At 37.8% G+C, this 19,855-nt stretch overlaps 3 protein-coding genes across 6 annotated transcripts; 2 read left to right on the top strand and 1 right to left on the bottom strand.

Annotated features, from left to right (window-relative positions):
• The first annotated feature begins 690 nt into the window (after positions 1-690).
• LOC147865460 (fiber) lies at positions 691-4,027 on the top strand. The gene is made up of 3 exons (XM_087318274.1): positions 691-853; positions 3,504-3,586; positions 3,672-4,027. The coding sequence occupies exons 1-3, from the start codon at positions 775-777 to the stop codon at positions 3,702-3,704; spliced, it is 195 nt and encodes a 64-aa protein (XP_087174400.1). The 5' UTR covers positions 691-774; the 3' UTR covers positions 3,705-4,027.
• A 1,434-nt stretch (positions 4,028-5,461) lies between these two features.
• LOC147865459 (S-adenosyl-L-methionine-dependent methyltransferases superfamily protein) lies at positions 5,462-12,946 on the bottom strand. 3 transcript variants are annotated; one of them, XM_087318282.1, is made up of 8 exons: positions 12,669-12,944; positions 10,064-10,265; positions 9,874-9,983; positions 9,690-9,768; positions 8,415-8,482; positions 6,468-6,534; positions 6,278-6,398; positions 5,462-6,094 (listed from the first exon to the last, which is right to left on the bottom strand). In XM_087318282.1, the coding sequence occupies exons 1-7, from the start codon at positions 12,882-12,884 to the stop codon at positions 6,286-6,288; spliced, it is 855 nt and encodes a 284-aa protein (XP_087174408.1). In that variant the 5' UTR covers positions 12,885-12,944; the 3' UTR covers positions 5,462-6,094; positions 6,278-6,285. The 3 variants fall into 3 exon arrangements, with proteins under 3 accessions (XP_087174408.1, XP_087174407.1, XP_087174409.1); XM_087318281.1 differs by having other exon boundaries at positions 9,690-9,983; positions 12,669-12,946; XM_087318283.1 differs by lacking the exons at positions 6,278-6,398; positions 6,468-6,534 and having other exon boundaries at positions 12,669-12,946.
• A 2,811-nt stretch (positions 12,947-15,757) lies between these two features.
• On the top strand, positions 15,758-18,910 carry LOC147865458 (RNA-binding KH domain-containing protein RCF3-like). 2 transcript variants are annotated; one of them, XM_087318268.1, is made up of 5 exons: positions 15,758-15,953; positions 16,299-16,958; positions 17,152-17,616; positions 17,719-17,979; positions 18,072-18,910. In XM_087318268.1, the coding sequence occupies exons 2-5, from the start codon at positions 16,389-16,391 to the stop codon at positions 18,363-18,365; spliced, it is 1,590 nt and encodes a 529-aa protein (XP_087174394.1). In that variant the 5' UTR covers positions 15,758-15,953; positions 16,299-16,388; the 3' UTR covers positions 18,366-18,910. The 2 variants fall into 2 exon arrangements, with proteins under 2 accessions (XP_087174394.1, XP_087174395.1); XM_087318269.1 differs by lacking the exon at positions 15,758-15,953 and having other exon boundaries at positions 15,988-16,958.
• Positions 18,911-19,855: the final 945 nt, after the last annotated feature.

The raw sequence follows: 19,855 nt of genomic DNA, 5'->3' as shown, positions 1-19,855 counted from the left end.
GGGTTATTGCATGTCAAGAGCCATTGATATAATTCAATCACATTCCTTTATATCATTATTTTTTTGTGTTACTACAGATATGATTATGTAGGTGGATTCAATCGCCTCAATTAAACAAGCACCAATTGTATAGATTGTTTAGAATGAGCAAGAGTCAAGAAATTAATGGCAACAAGAATCCCCATGAAATTTACCAACCCCTCCATTAACCACTTTTAAGAGGATGGTTAGAACTCATTTACACAACCAAAAATAACCTTGCATGTTGTTCCCTAAATCACTTTTCTGATGGGGCAAAGAATCTATGTGTTATGCTACATGAGTTCTAGAGTAGGAACACATAACTTAGGCCACAAATGGGAATGTATGCATACATTGCCTCAAAAGCATGAGGACTTCAAGAGCAACACATGATTCAAGGTTGTATTAGACGAAGATGAGCTCATCAAAATGAAGTGGGTCTAGAAGACTTGATTGGTTTTCTATTAGACCGAATATGCCACTTAGTTTCTTGAAGTGTCTGGGATAACGGATTATAAATAGTTTTGTTATTCCGACAAAGTTAGCCTTCAATTGATGAAGATTAGAAAGAAGAAGTGGATGGTTGGGGAGAGAAAATATACATATTATCAGACTTTATGTAGTACAAAGTGTGGAGATGTATTGGCCCTGCCCTGAAGCTGTCACTTCGTTCTTTTTGTTCTTAGAGACCCCTTTCTTCTATCCTTCTGAAGAAGAAGAAGAAGAAGAAAAGGGAGCGGCATTTTGGAGGCGATGGGGTTCTCTGCGTCTGTGAGGAGGTTTGTCGTTCAGGATCCCGTCATCGCTGCATCCTGCATGTTCGCCGGAATAGGTAGGCAGCCATCGCACTTGCTTCTTCTTCTTCTTCTTCTTCTTCTGCCTTTTTGTGTGTGATCCGCTTCTGTTGAATTGTTTTTGAATATCTTGATTACGGAGGAGAAGTGAGCGATGTACAGCACAGATCCTACCCTACCCAACCAAATCAATAGCATGGACGTCGCCGTCCACCAGTTCTCTCGACCTTCATGGTCTAGACCCTTTAATGTTTTTAACCTTTCCCTTGTGATACACCCACACAGTGCTCAAGCACCATACATCTCCTAAGGCATCATGGCATAAATTATATTTATGCCTCATGAAAATCAATCCTTTAAAATGTCTGAGCTTCACCATGGTTGTTCAAGAATTTTTTGAATAAAGGTGATCTTTGTAAGCTCACCAATATCAACTAACAAGAAGAGAGCCATGACAAAAAAAAACTGTGCTCCAACTGGTGATTTTTAAAGATGGGTGGAACCTCAATATACGTGCAAAGTTCTGCAAATTCACAACTTATTAAATAGGCGTGTGGATGTCTTCTTGGTGTGTGATTGCAGAATCATTGGGTCCATTTGCATTGTTGGTCTTGTGATTCCATTTGTCTTTTGTTGCCTCACTGATTGAGATTTCAAAGATTGACTTTACTTAGTTCGCAATCTGCAGGAAGCCTGTTGCCCCTGCCTAAAATGGTTTCGATTTTTCTCGTGTTGCTTGATCCTTCAATGTTTTTAACCCATACCAAATTGGATTATTGAATTCTCTATAGCATCAAAGGCAACCATTGACACTCTGAAGGTTACCTCTAGAAGTTAAGTATCATGGATTATGTTGCTGACAACCTGGTTATTTATGACGTCAATTTTTAGACCTGGTTTCTTAATTACTTTTATGACACACTACAATCTGGACTCTGGCCACTTAGCTATGGTTGCCACCCATTTCTCAAATGGCAGTTTTCAAAATAGATTTCCACATTTTCAACTTACTAAGAAATGAAGTGTTAGAAAATTTTAAAGATTAAGGATGAAGGTTTGCAAAGAAGCTGTGTTGGCAGATTTTATTAAAGTTGTCCATGATTATGAGCCCATTTGGCATTTTCAACAAAAGAAACAGTTTTAAACTATAAAGATAAAAACTCAAATTAGAATGTTCAGTGTAAAAAATGTCCCTGAAATGAAGTGGGTTATGAAACATTTTACCGAAACAGCATTTGCATTTCTGGAACGAGAAATGGCATATGTATGGCCTCTACTAACACATCACTCCTCTCCATCCGAATTTGAACTCCTGCTTGGGTAATTTTGAGCAATGTTACTGGGCTTATCACAGTACAGCCAACTTGATAATACATTGATATTCCTATTCTTGAAGTGAGGATAGGATTGAGCACATCTAAAGTCTATATGTGCAAATCTTTGATTTGCCCATTGATTGTTTGAGACTCATAATTGGAGTTTGGTATTTGTGATGTTAGGTCTGGGGAGTTCTATGAGTAGTTTACTACCTGATAATACTATGCCCACAATCCTGCTTAAGAAAAGCCTTTAGAATATGGAGAGGATCAACCAACATCTATATTCTATATGTGCAAATCTTCAATATGCACATTGATTGTTTGAGACTCATAATTGGAGTCTGATATTTGTGATGTTTGGTCTGCAGAGTGCTACGAGTAGTTTCTCTTGTTCTCTCTTAAATAATGTATTTTACTACCGATAATACTGTGCCCGCAATCTTGGCTTAAGAAGAGCCTTTCGAATATGGATATGGTTACCTTATATGCATAAGAGGCCCACGGTATTGATTTTATGAAGTCTAATCTAGATTTACAATGGGGATTCTTGCGAGATTTTTTTAATAACAGAAGTATTTGAAGAACACAAATAACTCTCCAACATCCTGAATACATATATTACGTCATTCGAATATGGATGTTGTCCCCTTTAGATGCAATACCTGATTATTAGAATCTAAAACTTGCTTGTACTTCCATTGAGCTTCTTTGGTATGCTTATCTTTAGTTCTCCTGTTAAAAAGGTCTAGAAAATGTTGATACTTTAGATGATCTCCTTTATTAACTCTTTAGCAATGTTTAGAACATAAAATAGTGTACGTTCTGATGAAGAGTATTATCTATGTAGTTAAATCACACCAGGGCTACTTTTGTAGTTGCCTATAATATGATGAGGTTTATTTCGAAAATTGAACTGTTATAGGTTTATGGGCAGTTGACATCATTCTTGCCGTTTGTTTTTTCCAATCTCTGCAATTGTAGGCTTACAAAAAGTAGAGTTCAATGGGATTATGCATTGGCTGATTTGATATGTAGTATTATCTATGTAGTTAAATTACACCTGGGCTACTTTTGTAGTTGCCTATAATATGATGAGGTTTATTTCGAAAATTTAACTGTTATAGGTTTATGGGCAGTTGACACCATTCTTGTCGTTTGGTTTTTCCAATCTCTGCGTTTGTAAGCTTACAAAAAATAGAGTTCAATGGGATTATGCATTGGCTGATTTTATATTTTCAATGAGTTTGGCTGATGATGAATGTTGGTTATTCTTCCTCCAAACTTGACGTTGCCTAGCATCTATATATGAGATCTAGGTGGCTTCTCTTGACACAAACCATTCCATTTTGATAAAATAAATTATGCACAGGACTTCTGCTCCCTATCGTGGTTCCACCGATAAGAAATGCAATATATAGTTCAGAACCAGTTGAGCAGCCAAAGATTAAAGATGTAAGTTTGATGTCTTTTTACGTGTGCTTATTGTTTGGGTTGCAGATATAAAACTTTTCCTTATGTTTTCAATCCTGCGTTTTAGGTTGTATCAGGGATGACTGGGAAATCCTCATGAAGATTTACAAAGTGAGAATGGTATCCTACAGATAGGATAGATTTCTCCAACACAAATCAACTTCAGATGTAACAATTTAGTCATTGACTGCGTCATATTAATTCATGTTGTTTTGTTCATGAACAGATAAATGCTCTCTTTTTTTGATGGCGTCTTTAATATATATGACATGACATCATATCTTACTGGAGATGGCATCCGCAAATTGCCATAAAAGATAAAAAGGGTTGATAGGTTGCTGGGCAGCCATGAAGCGATTTAATGCTTAAGAACATCATGTTTTGAAATGCTCCTCGCTACAATAAAACTTTTCATTTAGTTCATTGTGTGCAGTACAACTGTTCAATAGTGTGCAATTAATCAATTGCCTATCATACTATGGTCCTGATATAGGAAATTGCCATAATGAAATATTTGGAAGGCAGAAAACTGTGAGGAACGTGATGGATTTTGAAAGTTATATAAACTTTTTGTTAGTCCTTACTAGTGCGCAGTTAATTCTATTACATTTTAACAATTTTAAAGTTACTGTGATAATGTGATGTTTTGAATTTACTGTGTAATATTTATTTATTTTGATTTGTTCTTAAAGACGAGACAACACTTGAGATGTAATCTCTTACTTGGTCTTATAGGCCATTTTGGCCTCTTAAAAGACGTTAATATTTCTTTCTTTCTTTCTTTTGGATTTGCCTACTTAGTCTTCACTAGTGTGCCATTAATCGATTTCATTTAACAATTTTAAAGTCGTGTGATTATGTGTTTAGTTCGATTACCCATAGTGAACATCTTTGCTGACTTACTTTGGCACAATTTTATCTTTTTCTTGTGTCCAATTAATTGATTTCATTTAACAATTTTAAAGTCATGTAATGATGGGTTTTGCTCAATTTCCAATAGTGAATATATTTGCCAACTTAATTTGGCACAATTTGTATCTTTATTATGTCTTCTTCTTTTTTGTGTCTACATGTTACTACAAAAGAGGAGTAGATTCTTGCATGTGTTGTTTTTTGTTTTACTCAAAAGAGAAATGATAAGATCTTTGTTTTACTGAATAATGGTCGTAGGACAAGATCTAAAGATATATGTCTTAATTCTTTTTTGTGTCTGCATAGGCTAAAAAAAGTAGATGCTTGCATGTGCTGTGAGAAACAAGAAGCTTTTTGTTTTACTGAATGATGTTCTTAGAACAAGATCTAAAGATATAGATTCAATCATGGTGTATTTCTCCAGATTATACCAATATTGCTAAAGACACAGGATCTTCCAACCTGTTTTTAACAAAGCCTTTGACTAGAACGGATGGGATAACAATGTAGATAAAATCTCTACACGTATTTTACAACTCCTCATATCAGTAGGATTTAAGGCCATGCTCTTTATATTGGATTTAAGACCTACATATCATATCCAAGAGAGCTTCTTCACACAAACTCAATAGAGAAACTCCATTACTGTAAGTGGAAACTTATTCAGCAGAAAAATAAAGTGTAATGTCCAATTTCTGACAGTAAATAAAGACATATCCTATCAATAACTATTCATGGAAGTCTGTCTGAAGTTTGTGCAAGGTGAAATTTACCTTAACTGAGAACACTTAAAATCCCTCTTGTACATGCATACAAATTTCATGTGCAATATTTGTTTCTGTATGAAGATTTCAAAAATTGGAGAAATTTAGATGTACATTGGAGAAAGTTTTTAACATCACATAACGAATGAGACATTTGGACATACCTAGAAAATCGAATATATCTTGAAAACGATTTAAATGCATAAAATTTATTTATTTCATGCCCACATATCAAACATTGTTTAATAATTTGTTTTCCGCTGTCGATGATTATGGATCATATTTTTCTTATATTAAGAACGCCCATTGCTTAAAAATTTACTGAAATTGGAAATCATGTAACAAAGTGCCAGAATTTGACACTTGGTAAATTATTAATGTAAAGACAGGTGGGGTATTCAATGCATACATCCAACCCCATTTAAGTACTAAGTGTGCCAACTGGATATGTCTCTCTCTCTCTCTCTCTCTCTCTCTCTCTCTCTCTCTCTCTCTCTCTCTCTCTCTAATATTTCTACGGCAAAGGATCAATCCTTGACATTCTGTGGGATTTACTATTTCTCCACTCTGACAACCATTATCCGGCTGATATAATAATTGCGATCACTAGTTGATACTTCCCAGAGATAGGTGGCTAGAAAACGGTTTCATAATATGTTGTCCATAAGAGAGGTGTTATAACCATCCTGATTGATTGGAGCACAAATCTCTCTGCAGTCGATGAAGAAAATAAAGGACTTCTCATTTTTCAGAAGAATGGCCGGTCGCTCCTCAGAGAGAAAGAGAGAATGCAGTGGCTGATATTAACAACGCCCTGGGCAAAAACCATGTAGATCCAACAATTATATGTTTTCAATATTATTATCAGCGAAAAATGTTGTTGAATAGCAAAGATGGTTTAGTAGCTTGGAGGCATGTTCATGATAATATTTGGCCATTTTTTACATCAACACTAAAGATTTAAAGAAAGTGTCCCAGATAATGAGTGCTGTTTTACCTGTTTCCTTACAGCGGCTGCTTCTGTGGAGTCCCTGGCTTGCGTGGATATTTCTTGGGCGTGGTTTGCTTCTTATAGCACAAGATTGCTGTCCTCTGGCCATGTGGACTGACTGAGGTCACTGCCAGAAAGGAAAGACTTATGTAAACTTCTGAGCTAGGAAAATGTGCAGAAGGACACAACTTTTTACCTCTTGCAATGGGCAAGATAGTGGCACCAAGAATACCAGCTGCTCTTTTCGCGGACTCCACTTCCACCTGATGCCAATCAATCTTTCTCTTCCTCTTCCTCTCTCCATTTTTCTCTCACCTAGTAGTCCCCTTCATGTAAGACAGCCTCAAATATCTAAAGACAAAGAGATTACTAAACCACATAAGCATGGTGACACCCCCTGTGGTGTCACAGCCAATACATTGAACCCACATGCCAACAGGTAGCCAGCATGTGCAAACATCCGGATAAAACTGATAACCAATTTGGAGCCCACAGTACATCAATCACAAGTGGCAGCATGGCCAATACATTGAACCCATGTGCCACCTGGTAGCCTATCATGTGCAAACATTGGCATAAAATAGATAATCCATTTGGAGAACTTCAAAACCCAAATGTTAGTAATCCAGCCTCTCAAACATGAAATCTTGCCAGAATCAGCCCACCAATGCCTCTTAGTAGGAAGAGGATCCACTATAAAGCCCTCTTTGTACACTTATTGCAAGATGGATTTATCATCAGGTGATTTTGTATGGACATAAGAAGCATGATGAGGCCATGGTCCTGTGGACGTGGACTACATGCTTGACAAATTTCTATTCCCCAATGTATTGTAATCCATTTCAAATATTGTGATCTAGACCTTTCTTCTATAGCCTTTGATTGACTTGAAGTAAGAGGAGTCATGCTAATGAAAGCATGATGGATTTTGTTGATGATGTATTGTTGTTCTTCATAAACAACTTCTTTCCACATCTCTTTGTTTCTAGCAAGAACAGTCCCAAGCATCATGTTTGTCTTATTTCATTACCTTATGGGGTGGACTGAAAACACGTTCGAAGAGACAATGGTATATTCCCATTAATTCATAAAAAACTGTACAACAAGATGCATAATGCTCCTCTGATTCTGTTCCCAATCACACGATTGGCTGATCTGTTCCTCCATGGCTTTGTGTGCATATATGATATACTCATTCTCTAATTTACATAAGGACGTTCTAAGCTGACCTATCACACTACCAAGTGCATGATAGAGAGGTGGGTGGCAAATCAAGGCCATTATCACCCAACACTGAAGATGCTTACCTTGCTTCACAGATCTCTCCATCTTGGATTGGCCAATGCCGGAGATATTCTGAAGACAGAAGTTTCAATTCATCTATGCTCAGAACATTAAAGAGATTTCATTTGGCCCATGTTGGAGATCTTTTGAAGGCATAATTTCTCTTCATCTAAGTGTAGATAGTAAAGAGCTTAGCTAACAAGATAATCTGGTATGATAGGCAGTTTTACTAATTTAGTCATTTTTATTTACATTAGTTCTTCTCATACATGAGACAACATTTTAAGATTTAATCTCTGTCCACATTTCAGTTGCTTAAAGATGTCAATATATTTTTCTTTCTTCTTTTTGTTAATTTTTCTCCATTCTAGACAGTTAGATACTGAATGCACCCTGGAATTGAAATGCTCGTTTTATAATTTGAGTATGATAGAAAAAGTAACCTCAGTCCTGGTAGAAGCAGCATTCTACTGACCTCTTCAATGGAGGGAGGAAAGGCTTTAATGAAATTTTTAAGCCAACCAATCAGAAAATACTCATTACAAAATTTCATAATTAGTCCAGATAAGGATGACACTCTGAAAAGGGACATGAAGCCCAGCTAGTATGCAACAACTGAAGTAGTAATGCTTTAAAGAATGAACAATATTGTCAAAGGAGAATGTGCAAAACACTATATAAATCTAAGTATTAAATAATAACAAGGTTACCATAGTTATACAACTGTATCTTTAGAATTCAGAAGTTCTATTGAAAGTCAATTTTCATTAATTTAATCATCCATATGCACATCATTTATAAAAACTTTGGATATTCAGAATTCCCTCTTTTCTATACAAATGGCAACATCTGAATTTACCTCAGGATTGGCACCTTTCGCAGCCAAAAAGAGCCCTCCAACTCGAACAAGAGGTACACAAAGTTCCACTGCACAAATTACAAGTTGAAATTATTTACAGAATCATTATAATACAATAGTAAGAACACGGAACCTTTACAACACTGTCCTCATAAGGATGAGAAACTATGACAAACACAGAGATAAAACTTCAGATATTGTGAAGGCCAAGAGGTTACAACTAGCACAGTAAACAAATCCATTATTTGCATTTTGATGGGATCCACGCAGCTTGTAATGAAATTTCCGCATTTATAAAGCTTAAAAAATAAAGGGATGCACATATAATAGAACATAAATATGCCTTTCTTGAATGGGAGTGATCCTCAAAAAATTAGTATAAAATTTATTGTACATGGGATAAGCTCACACGATATTGTTGGTTAACCCTTATTCATAATTACATTTCTAGCCATTAAATTCTAGGAAGCTAGTGCAAAAAGACATTTTCCTTTTGTTACTGGCATTGACAAGTTAACATAAACAGATGCAATCTCTGTCAGGTTTCATAAACTATTATGATCTTTTAGAGACATTAATATCTCTCTTTTTATCATGAATAAAATTCATGACACCTTGTTGCTATTGAGTCTTGACAGTTACCTTTGCCATGCAATTGTCTAGCATCATTGATATCATAGTATGAACCATACGTACCATACGGGCATTCGCATTCGCGAATGTTTTAATCATTCACGTAAGAAAAACACCCTCAATGATAAATACCATACTTTTGGATTAACTATTTATTATGAGGTAAATAAGCCTAAGAAATGGAAAAAAACAATAAAAAATGGGGAAAAAAAACACAAGAATGTTTGAATAACATTCGCATTCGTTTTCCAACGTATGAAAACGAATGTTATGCTAGACGAACACAAATTTTACATACTATGATTGATATAGAAAGACATGATCTCTTTTACCCTCTTTCAAGTAACCAAACAGTTAATGTTTTATCCCAAAACTGAATTGCGATGACTGATTGTACATATATAGCTCTGCCTTGAGCCTCAAAATACAAACTGCCTTGTATTCATAGAGATCAATGATTTTCCTTGATGAGAAAGTAAGAATTACCACATAAACATCCTAAAGCAGGGAACATTACAATTGGATAAAACTACTGTGGTTCATCCAGTCCAAGAATGTGGGATACAATTTTTTGAGACTTGATTACTTTGCCAACTCCCTCAGATTATCACATGATATTCTTGCAAATGTGGAGAGACATACCAAGTACCCGCATTTCTGCCACTGCCCTTGCAACAACAACATCAAAAACTTCTCGATAAGCTGTGTCCTGCCCCGCATCCTGTGGAAGTTTCAACCTTTCGTCATCAATGACAAAGAAATATCTATGATTAGATAATCCTCCCATGTGCTCTATTACAGAACATACACGCAAAAATCCACAAACCTCAGCTCGAGTTCGAATCACTCGTACATTGCTTAAGCCCAATACGTCAATGACATGCTCTAGGAAATTGCAACGCTTCTGAAGGGACTCCATCAAAGTGACCTCCCATGCTGCATAAATCTAAATATTTCACTCTTGAAAATGTTGGAACCAAAAAGTGAATAGAAGATATAATGCACAACACTCTTACATGGGCGTGCAATGGCAACTACAATACCGGGCAATCCAGCTCCAGTTCCAATATCGACAATCTTTACATTCTCAAGGACATTTTTTTTGTTCTTATTATATTCTGCATAGGTGGCTTCCATAACTGGAAGAAGAGCAAGAGAATCAACAATATGTCTCTCCATGACAGAGCTCCTTTCAGTCACAGCAGTAAGATTCATTCGCTGACACAAGTCCAACTCAAAATCAGACCGGTATCCATTACCATCTTAGAAAAACATGTGGTTCAAATGAGTTAAGTCACAATTAAATGAAACACAAGATTTTCAAACAGTTTCATGACTATGACTGTACCACACAAAAATTTCAAAAAAGATCAATGATCAAAATGGTACAATGACTGTACCACTATTCCAAAATCTACTGAACCTCAAATTCTTTAAAACCATCAATCTTAATTGGAGGGGCCAATGGAATATTGAAATTAAAAAGCCTTGACCCTTATCAGAAATAATACAATCTTCACCAAGGCAGAGGGAGTCTGTCAAATGTCTGCCAGCCATCAAGAGAATCCAACTATTCAAACAACCCCCGATGTTTTATGACATGCTAGCTCGTTCACGAATGATGTGACCATCTGCAATAGATTGGTCTCTCTCCCTGGTTTTTCAGCAGGAGATGAAGCCGAAAAGTGAACAATCAAATTGTTCAGTAATGGGCCATCTAGCTTAGAAGATGCGACAAAGGCAGGTCTAGGATTTGTGGCGTCTATGGAACTAAAACTGATAATAGACCCCGATACCCCATATTAAGCTTGAATCGGCAATTATCACATTGAACAGTTAACTTAATGGCCTCTTCAAAGTTTCTGAGATAATCATTGTCCACAAGTGGTCTTTGATACCATCTTGAAGCACCCTACAAAAATAACCACAGACGGAAATATTGCCCGGGCCAATGTCTGAGGCAGTTTTCTGACACGTGGATGCATAAACTGAAGTTTCATGAGGTTCTTACTTTGTTGACTGTCTACCAATATCTCCAAATCAAGCTTTGACATCTGCAATGGTCGTACTAACTATAGAACTCCTTTTTCCAGCAACAGTGAAGCAACTCAATGCTACTCCTGTAAAAAGAAATCTGGCCAAGCTTGCCAGAGCTTGATCCTGCAGATACCCATGAGGATGCAGCCATATAGATGACTGAATCTCATTAAGTAAACTCTGTATCGATATCTCCAAATCAAGTATTGAGATTAGCAATGAAGGTCACAATTTATTCTAACTATGGAACTCCTTTTTCCAGCAATAGTGAATCAACTAAGTGTTGGCCCTGTAAGAAGAAATCCAGCCAAGCATGCCTGAGCTTGATTTTTCAGATACCCATGAGGGTGCAGCCATACAGCTGACTGAATCTCGTTCAGAAAAGTTTGAAACTTGGACCACGTGGTATCAAATGTTTCGGGCAAACTAATCTTTGGCTATGGTGGATATAGCCTTGAAACCCAATATGCCTCCTCCTACATAATTGAGCCACTTCCTGCCTAATGTGTGTGACATAATTAGGCAATAGATCTTCTGGAACATTCTAGATGAAATCACCTTGCTCTTGCAAAACAGGTGATGATATATACATATGATATTCATATGGTTGTCACACCACCCACCTCAATCACAGCTCTCGGTGCAAAATATATTAACCCAAGTACAGAATCTTGTTGTGAATCTTTTGGCTCGAAAGACTCCCATGTTGTGACCATCTTAGGAAGTTGCTCAAGCATAGATCCATAAAACTTGGCTTATGATCAATCATATGATAGTGTGATAGTTACTTGTCAAGACAGGGTCTCCTAACTTGATCATAGGCATAAACTGGCTTATGATCAATCATATGATAGTGTGATAGTTACTCGTCAAGACAGGGTCTCCTAACTTGATCATAGGCATAAACCTGGCGGTACTCCCAAGTCTCAGGAAAACCTCACACGTAGCTCTATTGAACATTGACTCGACAGCTCTGCAATCATGTCTAGGCCATGTATATAGTGCTCTGTGACAATGCTGCCATGATCTTCTTCTTTTGTGATAGCAACAAACACCACAATCTTTATTGTATATACACTATTCAAATTAGATAGTGGATTCCCAATTTCAAACAATTGCCTAAATTTTCAGGTCGCTATGTATCTAGATATTGACAGTCATGTGTCGACACAGCCACTGATATGCGAGAAACCCACATTACATTTGAGCTTGATGAAGATCATGAGGTCAGGACTACCTGAAGACTTTGATATAGGATCTCTTGCCATATGATACCATTGACTTTGATGGAGGAATTGGCCCTCTAATTGTATATCTGAGGCTGATTGACACATGAATGCATTGGATTCACTGTCTTGGAGAAGTAACAACTCCAGAAATCCTAGTCCTGGATAACCCTTCTAATTACTCTCAACATGTTTCTTCTATCTTGTCATTTGGTTTTATTTTGGATAGCCAGAGGACATGTCCCTATGTCGATTACTTTGTCCCATGAGCTGGTGTTGGCCTCCACCAGGGGGTTAAAAGAACAAAAAAGCTCCATCTCAAATAACAGAAACAACAATTCTGGTTCATCATCATCACCTGGTTCCATTCAAGAAGAGTGTCAATGTAGATGGAGACCTGCGACGCCTGTCTGCTGGTGAGAGATTCAACCTGCGAGCTACTACTGGAGTGTAAGTGGCTCCGGGCGACGGCAGGGCGGAGGAGCGTGTAGCAGCGGGGGTTGGGCAAAGCCCATAAGAGGAAGCAGGAGGAGGAGGAGCATCGAAGGGGCGGCAGGGGCGGCAGGGGCGGCATCTCCGATGCACACAGAGATATTGAAGAAGGCTGCTTCTCTGAATACTGTATCTGCAGCTTTTTGTGGCGGATGATGCTCTGTTTCTTCTTCTTCTTCTTCTTCTTCTTCTTCTTCTCCTTCTCCTTCTTCTTCTCTAGTGAATTAATGGTTTCTCTCTCATTTCAATTTGCCCCTTTAGAAGAATTTGGGTTGGGGACAAGACATGTAAAAAAAACCTATCAACACAATAGAAGATCTTGGCACAATAAAACCTATATAAGCTTTTGGCTCGCTCGTTGTAACCTATCGACACAATAGTTACGAAGTAAATTGATCGAACTCTACTACATGAATCTCCACACAACAAATGAAATTTGATCGTATAAGCAAAATGACAGAAAGAGCCTCGACACAAGAATGGGAAAACATTGCGGTAGATTCTTGCATTTGGGTGTCGATAGTATGGTTGCAATATGTATGCCTTCCAGAATGTTGTTCCATTTGAAGTGAGTTGTTGTTTTTTCCCCCCAAGCAACCATACAACAACAACTTGATTGTCTGCAAGTAATAAAAACAATGAAGGGGGCAAAGAGAGTTTAGGGCATGCTTTTCATTAGGCACGAGGATTGTTGTCAAAACTACTTTCAGTACCCAAATCATTTGCTTGCATCTCATCTCTAAAATGACAACCCCCATGCAAAACATCATCTATATATATACACGAGTAATTTGAGCCAACCTCAAGATATATTTGGATGGATTACGTGTATCGAAGGTAGAGGTATTTTACTTATCTTTCCAACATTTTTGTCTAGTGGAAAACTCTTTTAGAGTAGGCACCAACATAGTTGTGTCAAAGGCCAACTCGTAAGTATGTGCAATTGTCACCAAAGTATGTGCCAAATTGATATCGTTGGTGTTCCTTTAATAAAACGTGACATCGAATTTATTCACTTGGTCTCTAGCTCTTTTAGTTTTACATTCGTATGTTCCAAACCTGGTTAGTCATGTTTTGATTGAACCTAGTTGGATGAAATTTAACCAAGGACCATGCTTTTTCTACTTCCACCCTACTCAACCACCTTTTCTATGACTTGTCAACACTTGGTCATATTCCTTGAGATACAACATTGTTTTGTGTAGCATCAAATTTTGCATCTTGCATGATATTGCAAATTAGACTGTTCCTATGGAGTGGAGTTCAATGTTCGACTAGCATGAATGTGAACTGTTACTTGGATATTTTTGTTCGTTGATTAGTGGTTCATACTGCAACAGAAAAAAACGATACATTTACCCAGTGTAACCATGCTCTTTGTGGAGTTTGTTTCTTTATTTTCAAGCTCGTATCCTAAGTTTGCGCAACTTGTTTATTGGGGGTGGGGGGGTTGAATGAAGTGTTATAGATGGTCCCAATGTCGTTCTTGGCTTCTTAGTGGGAATACCATCTTTACGGTTTTAGCATAGTTTCTGTTTTCTTGGTGATGATGTGGCATGGATTCTATTGGTGTTTCCTCCTCTTCCACATTGCCCACTTGGTGTGGTTTTTGGTTTTCTTCATGGGGCTTCGATGCATCACCACAAGATAAACTCCATTTATTTTCAATAAGGACTTTTTTAATGGTTGATGGACCTTGAATTGACCTCTCCTCTAGACTATTCTTGAATACGTGAAGGGAGTATATATTGTCTTGAAGAAGCCAATTAAACAAGGCAACGAAAAAAAACCCATCACATGGTTGTCATGTTGTCACCTTTAACACATGTGTGACCAGTCAATCGATCTACTTGTAAAGATCTAGAAAAAGAAAACGACGATACTTTAGTTTTGCACTCTCTCTCATGTAATTCTACAATATCCAAATAGTGAATACGTGACATTCAAATTAGAGGGGAATAGGTGTTATATATACCTCATGAATATGATTATATGCAATGATCGTGATCAACTTTGCATTTTCTTGTGGCCCTTATTCGGGAATTGAAGGGACATGAAATGTGGAAATATTGGCTATTTGATAGCACATGATTGATACTTATAGTCGACATTTCAAACGGGATGTGTTTTTTTTTCGCTAAATGATGGAGGAGATTGCCATGCATAATTGCTAAAACCATATGGTTGTTACGCTACATATTTAGAATCATTAACTCAAATAAAATTTGTGACCCTTTGGCATTAGGGAGCTAGAGATTTGCCCTCACGACTAAGCTAAATGTTAGACTACCTTGGATTTCTATAGTATAAATTCGAGTCAGACAAATGGGTGGTCTGGTCTGGAGTACCACTACAAGCATTAGGTTATTTTGGTTTTGTAGTGTTCTCGATAATGAGCTTTGGTGTCATTTTATTCCCATAGCAAATCAATCACCTTCATGCCTTATAGCTAGCACCTTAGAGGAGGGTGCTATAAGACATAAAGGTGCTGTAAGGCTCCATAGTAAGTAATATACTCGAATGCATTAGCAAACATTCGTCTTCTGACGCATGAAAACGAATGCGTATGATAAAAAAATAATTTCGTGTGATTTATTTTACCCTTTTAACCTTAAGTTTTTTTTACCTTATAATAAGTACATAATGAATACAAACGTATGGTGTTTACCATACTTCGACGGTGTTTTACCATGCGCGAATGTTGCAAACATTCTGGGGGGGGGGATGCACGTATGGTTACGTATGGTTCATACTAGCGTGTAACTATATTTAGGGTTGTAGGTTTGTTTAGGGCAGGGGCAGAGAGGTTGTAGGGTTTTCTGTGGAACCTCAGGTTGGGTTTGTTTAACTGTAGTTGGGTTTAGCTGAGGTTAAGCAGGAGGTGGAGATCTTCTCCCCTGCCTCCCTCCCCTGTTTCTAGGGTTTTCGACCCAACACACAGACCCGAATCATGATCATTCAGAGACTGCTCGTAACAACATTTCACTTGCTTTTCGTCTCGTCTGATTCCTAAGGTCTCCTGCATAAGCCATTCCTAACCGTGGAGAGCTTTGGAGCACCTCTCTGCACGAACATAATTCTCTCTCTCTCTCTCTCTCTCTCTCTCTTCTCAGACGAACCTTCTTCTCCTTCATCATCACCATCGCCACAGGTCCTTTTTTCTCAGTTTTCCTTTTTCTTGTACCTTTAAAAGCCTTGGTTATGTAGGTAATTTTGAACGAAAGAAACTCATTTTTCCTCTAAAACCTTAAAGAAGCCAGGAGAAGCCACGCGCAGGATGTTTTCTGTAGGCTCGATTCTTTCATCAATCATCTATATCTTTATCGTGCACAATTTCATAGCTTACTACCCTTCAGATCCTGCTAAATTTATTTACAGTTTAATACCTAACCCCGTAAATCGTCAAATACGTATTTTTTTCTCTCGTTTAATACCTAACCCCATCCTTGTTAGGATTTGTTTATCGTATTGTCAATCCTTCTATGTCGTCTTTCAGGTGCTCAGGATCTCACTCACACAAACATATCAGATCGTATCACATCCATCCGTCCACAGCCATCCTCTCCTGCCTTAGCTATATTTGGCTATGGAAGGAGGTGCTTCTGGGAAACGATTTCGTGTAACTCAGGAAAACTTCCCGAGGCAGAAGAGGAAAACGGAACCCGACCCCTATTCATCATCTTCTTCTTTGGTTACTTCTGAGACTGAATATCGCATCTTGTGTCCGGGATCAAAGATCGGGAGTTTGATCGGTAAAGGAGGATCCATCATCAAATCGCTTAGACAAGAGTGTAGGTCAAAAATCAAAGTAGAAGATCCTATCCCTGGCTCTGATGAACGTGTTATATACATTTGCTCTGCTTCTAAGGATACCCTTCACACCACAGAATCTCAGAGTGTTTGTGCAGCTCAAGAAGCTCTCTTTAGGGTTCATGACAGGATTGTTGAGATTAGTTCAGCTGATGATGAAGAAGAAGATGAACCCCCTCGCCCTCTCACTGCAAGACTTCTTGTTCCTAACGCCCAAATTGGCTGTATTCTCGGAAAAGGAGGAAAGATTATTGAGCAGATGAGGCGAGAGATTGGAGCTCAAATTAGGGTTTTGCCAAAGGAGCAAATTCCAGCCTGGGTCTCCAATACTGATGAAATGGTTCAGGTTAGTTTGAGGGTTAGGATTCTCTTCATAGTTTGGACTGATACTTCTGTATGTATAATCTCCCACATGATGTTGTCTTTGACTTCCGAACCACGAAATGAAAGCCTCATAAATTGGTCATGCATTGTGTCTTTCATATCAACATTTTGAAATGTTATCTCGTCTTACTGGTAGACCTTTCATGTGGTATCAGTTATCGGGTGATCTTGCACTTGTGAAGAAAGCTTTGAAAGCTGTATCGACAAGACTATATGAAAATCCTCCTCGCAACCGAGGGGAAGGAAATGCAATGGAAGTCTTATATGGGGGAGCTAGTCTATACCCTTATTTGACTCAAGGTGGATCGTTCTTACCTCATACACCTCTTGCGGGATCAATGATGGGCTTTGGTGCATACCCTGGTTATGGAACAATGTGGTCATCTGCACCATTACCGCAGTTTTATGGTGTTGGTTCAGCTCCTATTCGTGCATCTGGAGCTGAAGGTGAAGGAGAATTAGTTATCAGGATCCTCTGCCCCAATGATAAGATAGGAAGCATGATTGGGAAAGGGGGTAGTATCATCCGAAAGATGAGGGAAGACACCGGCGCTGCCATCAAAGTGGCGGAGCCAATTCCTAATGCAGATGAGCGTGTGATTGAGATAAGATCTACCGAGGTAAGGATAGATAAAATGCTTATTCAAGTTTGAAATATCAAACAACTTTGATTGTGCACCTTGAATGACTGACTTGTTTTTCGTGTTAATAATGGAATGCAGTATATAGATAATGTTTCCTCACCAGCAGTGGAAGCAACTCTTCAAGTGCACAACCGGTTAGTAGATATGCTTGCGGACAAGGATGGTGATCTGAGTAGTTGTATGTGTCGCATGCTTGTTCCAGCTAGTCAAATTGGATGCATATTAGGGAAGGGAGGCTCCATCATAAGTGAACTGAGGAAGAACACGAGAGCTAATATTCGTATTCCTCCCAAGGAAGAGCTCCCGAAATGTGCAAACAATAATGATGAACTTGTACAGGTATAAAATTTAGCCATATATATTTATATATCTATCTATGCTCAGTATGGAAGTACTAACTATATTTGGTTATATAACATCTTTGATGGCAGATTACTGGTGATGAAAATATTGTTCTTGGCGCTCTTGTTCAAATTCTGATCCGGCTGCGCAATAACATCTTCAGGAGCAGTGATTCTGGGTTCGGAGGCAACCTTCCTGTGCCTGTGGTGGCATATGCAGGAAATGCATCATCGATGCAGTCTAGCTATGGTCTGAGGCCAGACAAAAGTTCCCTCGGAGGTTCTTATCCACATGGATTTTATGGAGTAGATTATGGTGCTGTTCATGAGGCAGAACAAGGATCTGGTGGGAAGAGCTTCAATGAATCAAGGAGGCGCCAATGATATGCTTATCTGGGTTGATCTTACTGTTAAATACTTTTGAAGAAATTTTGGTTTCTCAGGAATTGGCATCTGTGCTTTAAAATGGATTGAGAAGGTTTCATACTTTTCTGCTTTGCAAGGTTATTATCCGTTGGGTTTTTATGGAGTAGAAATGGTGCTCTTGTGAGGCAGATCAAGGATCCAGTGAAGGAACTTAAAAATGAGTCAATGATGTTTGTTCTAAGGCACGTTTTGAAGATTACTTCTTTAGATTTCAAGAACTTCAGCTCTTCATAATGTCTTTAAATTTTATCTCCCTCATGCTGTATCTCTAACTGTTAGGCTTAAAAGCATTTTAAACCATTTTCTGAATTATTGAAATGTAAATTGCTAAAGGTTCCAGTTGAAGACGGTAATACTCACGGATTGCTTATACCCTCCTTTAACAATGGTAGTACGTTATATGACAAGCACTGTGAGTTTTTTCATGATTATAGATCCATGAAGATGCAGTGTTGTAGATTAAGCAAAGGGTTACCCTGTATCAACCTATTTGAGTTTTTTTATCTCCAAACATTCAGAAGGGGTGATGCTTTGCCGATTCTATTTAGTTGTATAAAGATTGTAGATTAAGCAATGGTTACCCTGTGTAAACCTCTTTGGGATTTTCAATTTCCAAACACGCAGAAGGGGGTGATGTGTTGCTGGTTCTATTTAGTTGTATAAAGTATATAAATTAAGAAAAGGTTACCCTGTATCAACCTATTTGAGGTTTTTGATCTCCAAACATTCAGCAGGGGTGAAGCTTTACTGGTTCTAACTAGTTTTCGTTTTAAAATGAGGTCAAGGATTAATGTTGTAAGATTCTGATTCACTACAGAGAAAATTGTTAAGACAGGCCAAAAATCCAAAAATTATAAGATATGTGCAGGTTTGAACCTATCATCTCCAAGAAATAGCTTGTGACATGTAAGCTAAACACTGGATATAATGCAATACTGTTTGTAATGAATTTACTTTGTTGATAGAAACTCCTATTAAAAGAACAAATGTTTGACTGAAGCTGGTTTAGCTCTACAGGTGAAGGATTTGAATATTTAATGTGTCTGACAAGCCATTAATATGAATAATGCAACCACATTGAATCCTTGTAAGGTCCATTGACACTTCGATTGTGAACATGAATGATGCATCCGCATTGAGTCCTTGTAAGATCAATTGAAACATCAGTAGACACAACTGAATGGTTTGAATTTGCATGCATGCATGCCATGTGGCAATATATGTGGCAACATATGATCTACATGCAAAGGCTCCTTTGAGGTGCATATTTAGACTTAAGCCGATTGTAAGGGGGGGAAAAGAAAGGGAAATGGATCAATATGTTCAAGAAAAGTTGTAGACTCTACTATTGTAAGTTGTATTTGAGGGTGGTTTGAATATTTAGAATTAGGGTTTCACTATCCTATATTGTACTTACCTATCTATCAATAATGTAAGCCATCGAGTGA

This window comes from Azolla caroliniana, unplaced genomic scaffold, assembly GCF_043228905.1.
Source record: "Azolla caroliniana isolate FFs.n. ecotype wild unplaced genomic scaffold, voAzoCaro1.0.p SCAF_4, whole genome shotgun sequence".
In the NCBI taxonomy this organism is placed as follows: Eukaryota; Viridiplantae; Streptophyta; class Polypodiopsida; order Salviniales; family Salviniaceae; genus Azolla; species Azolla caroliniana.
The sequence above is the reverse complement of the archived record's forward strand: the minus strand, read 5'-3'. Positions and strand labels throughout refer to the sequence as shown.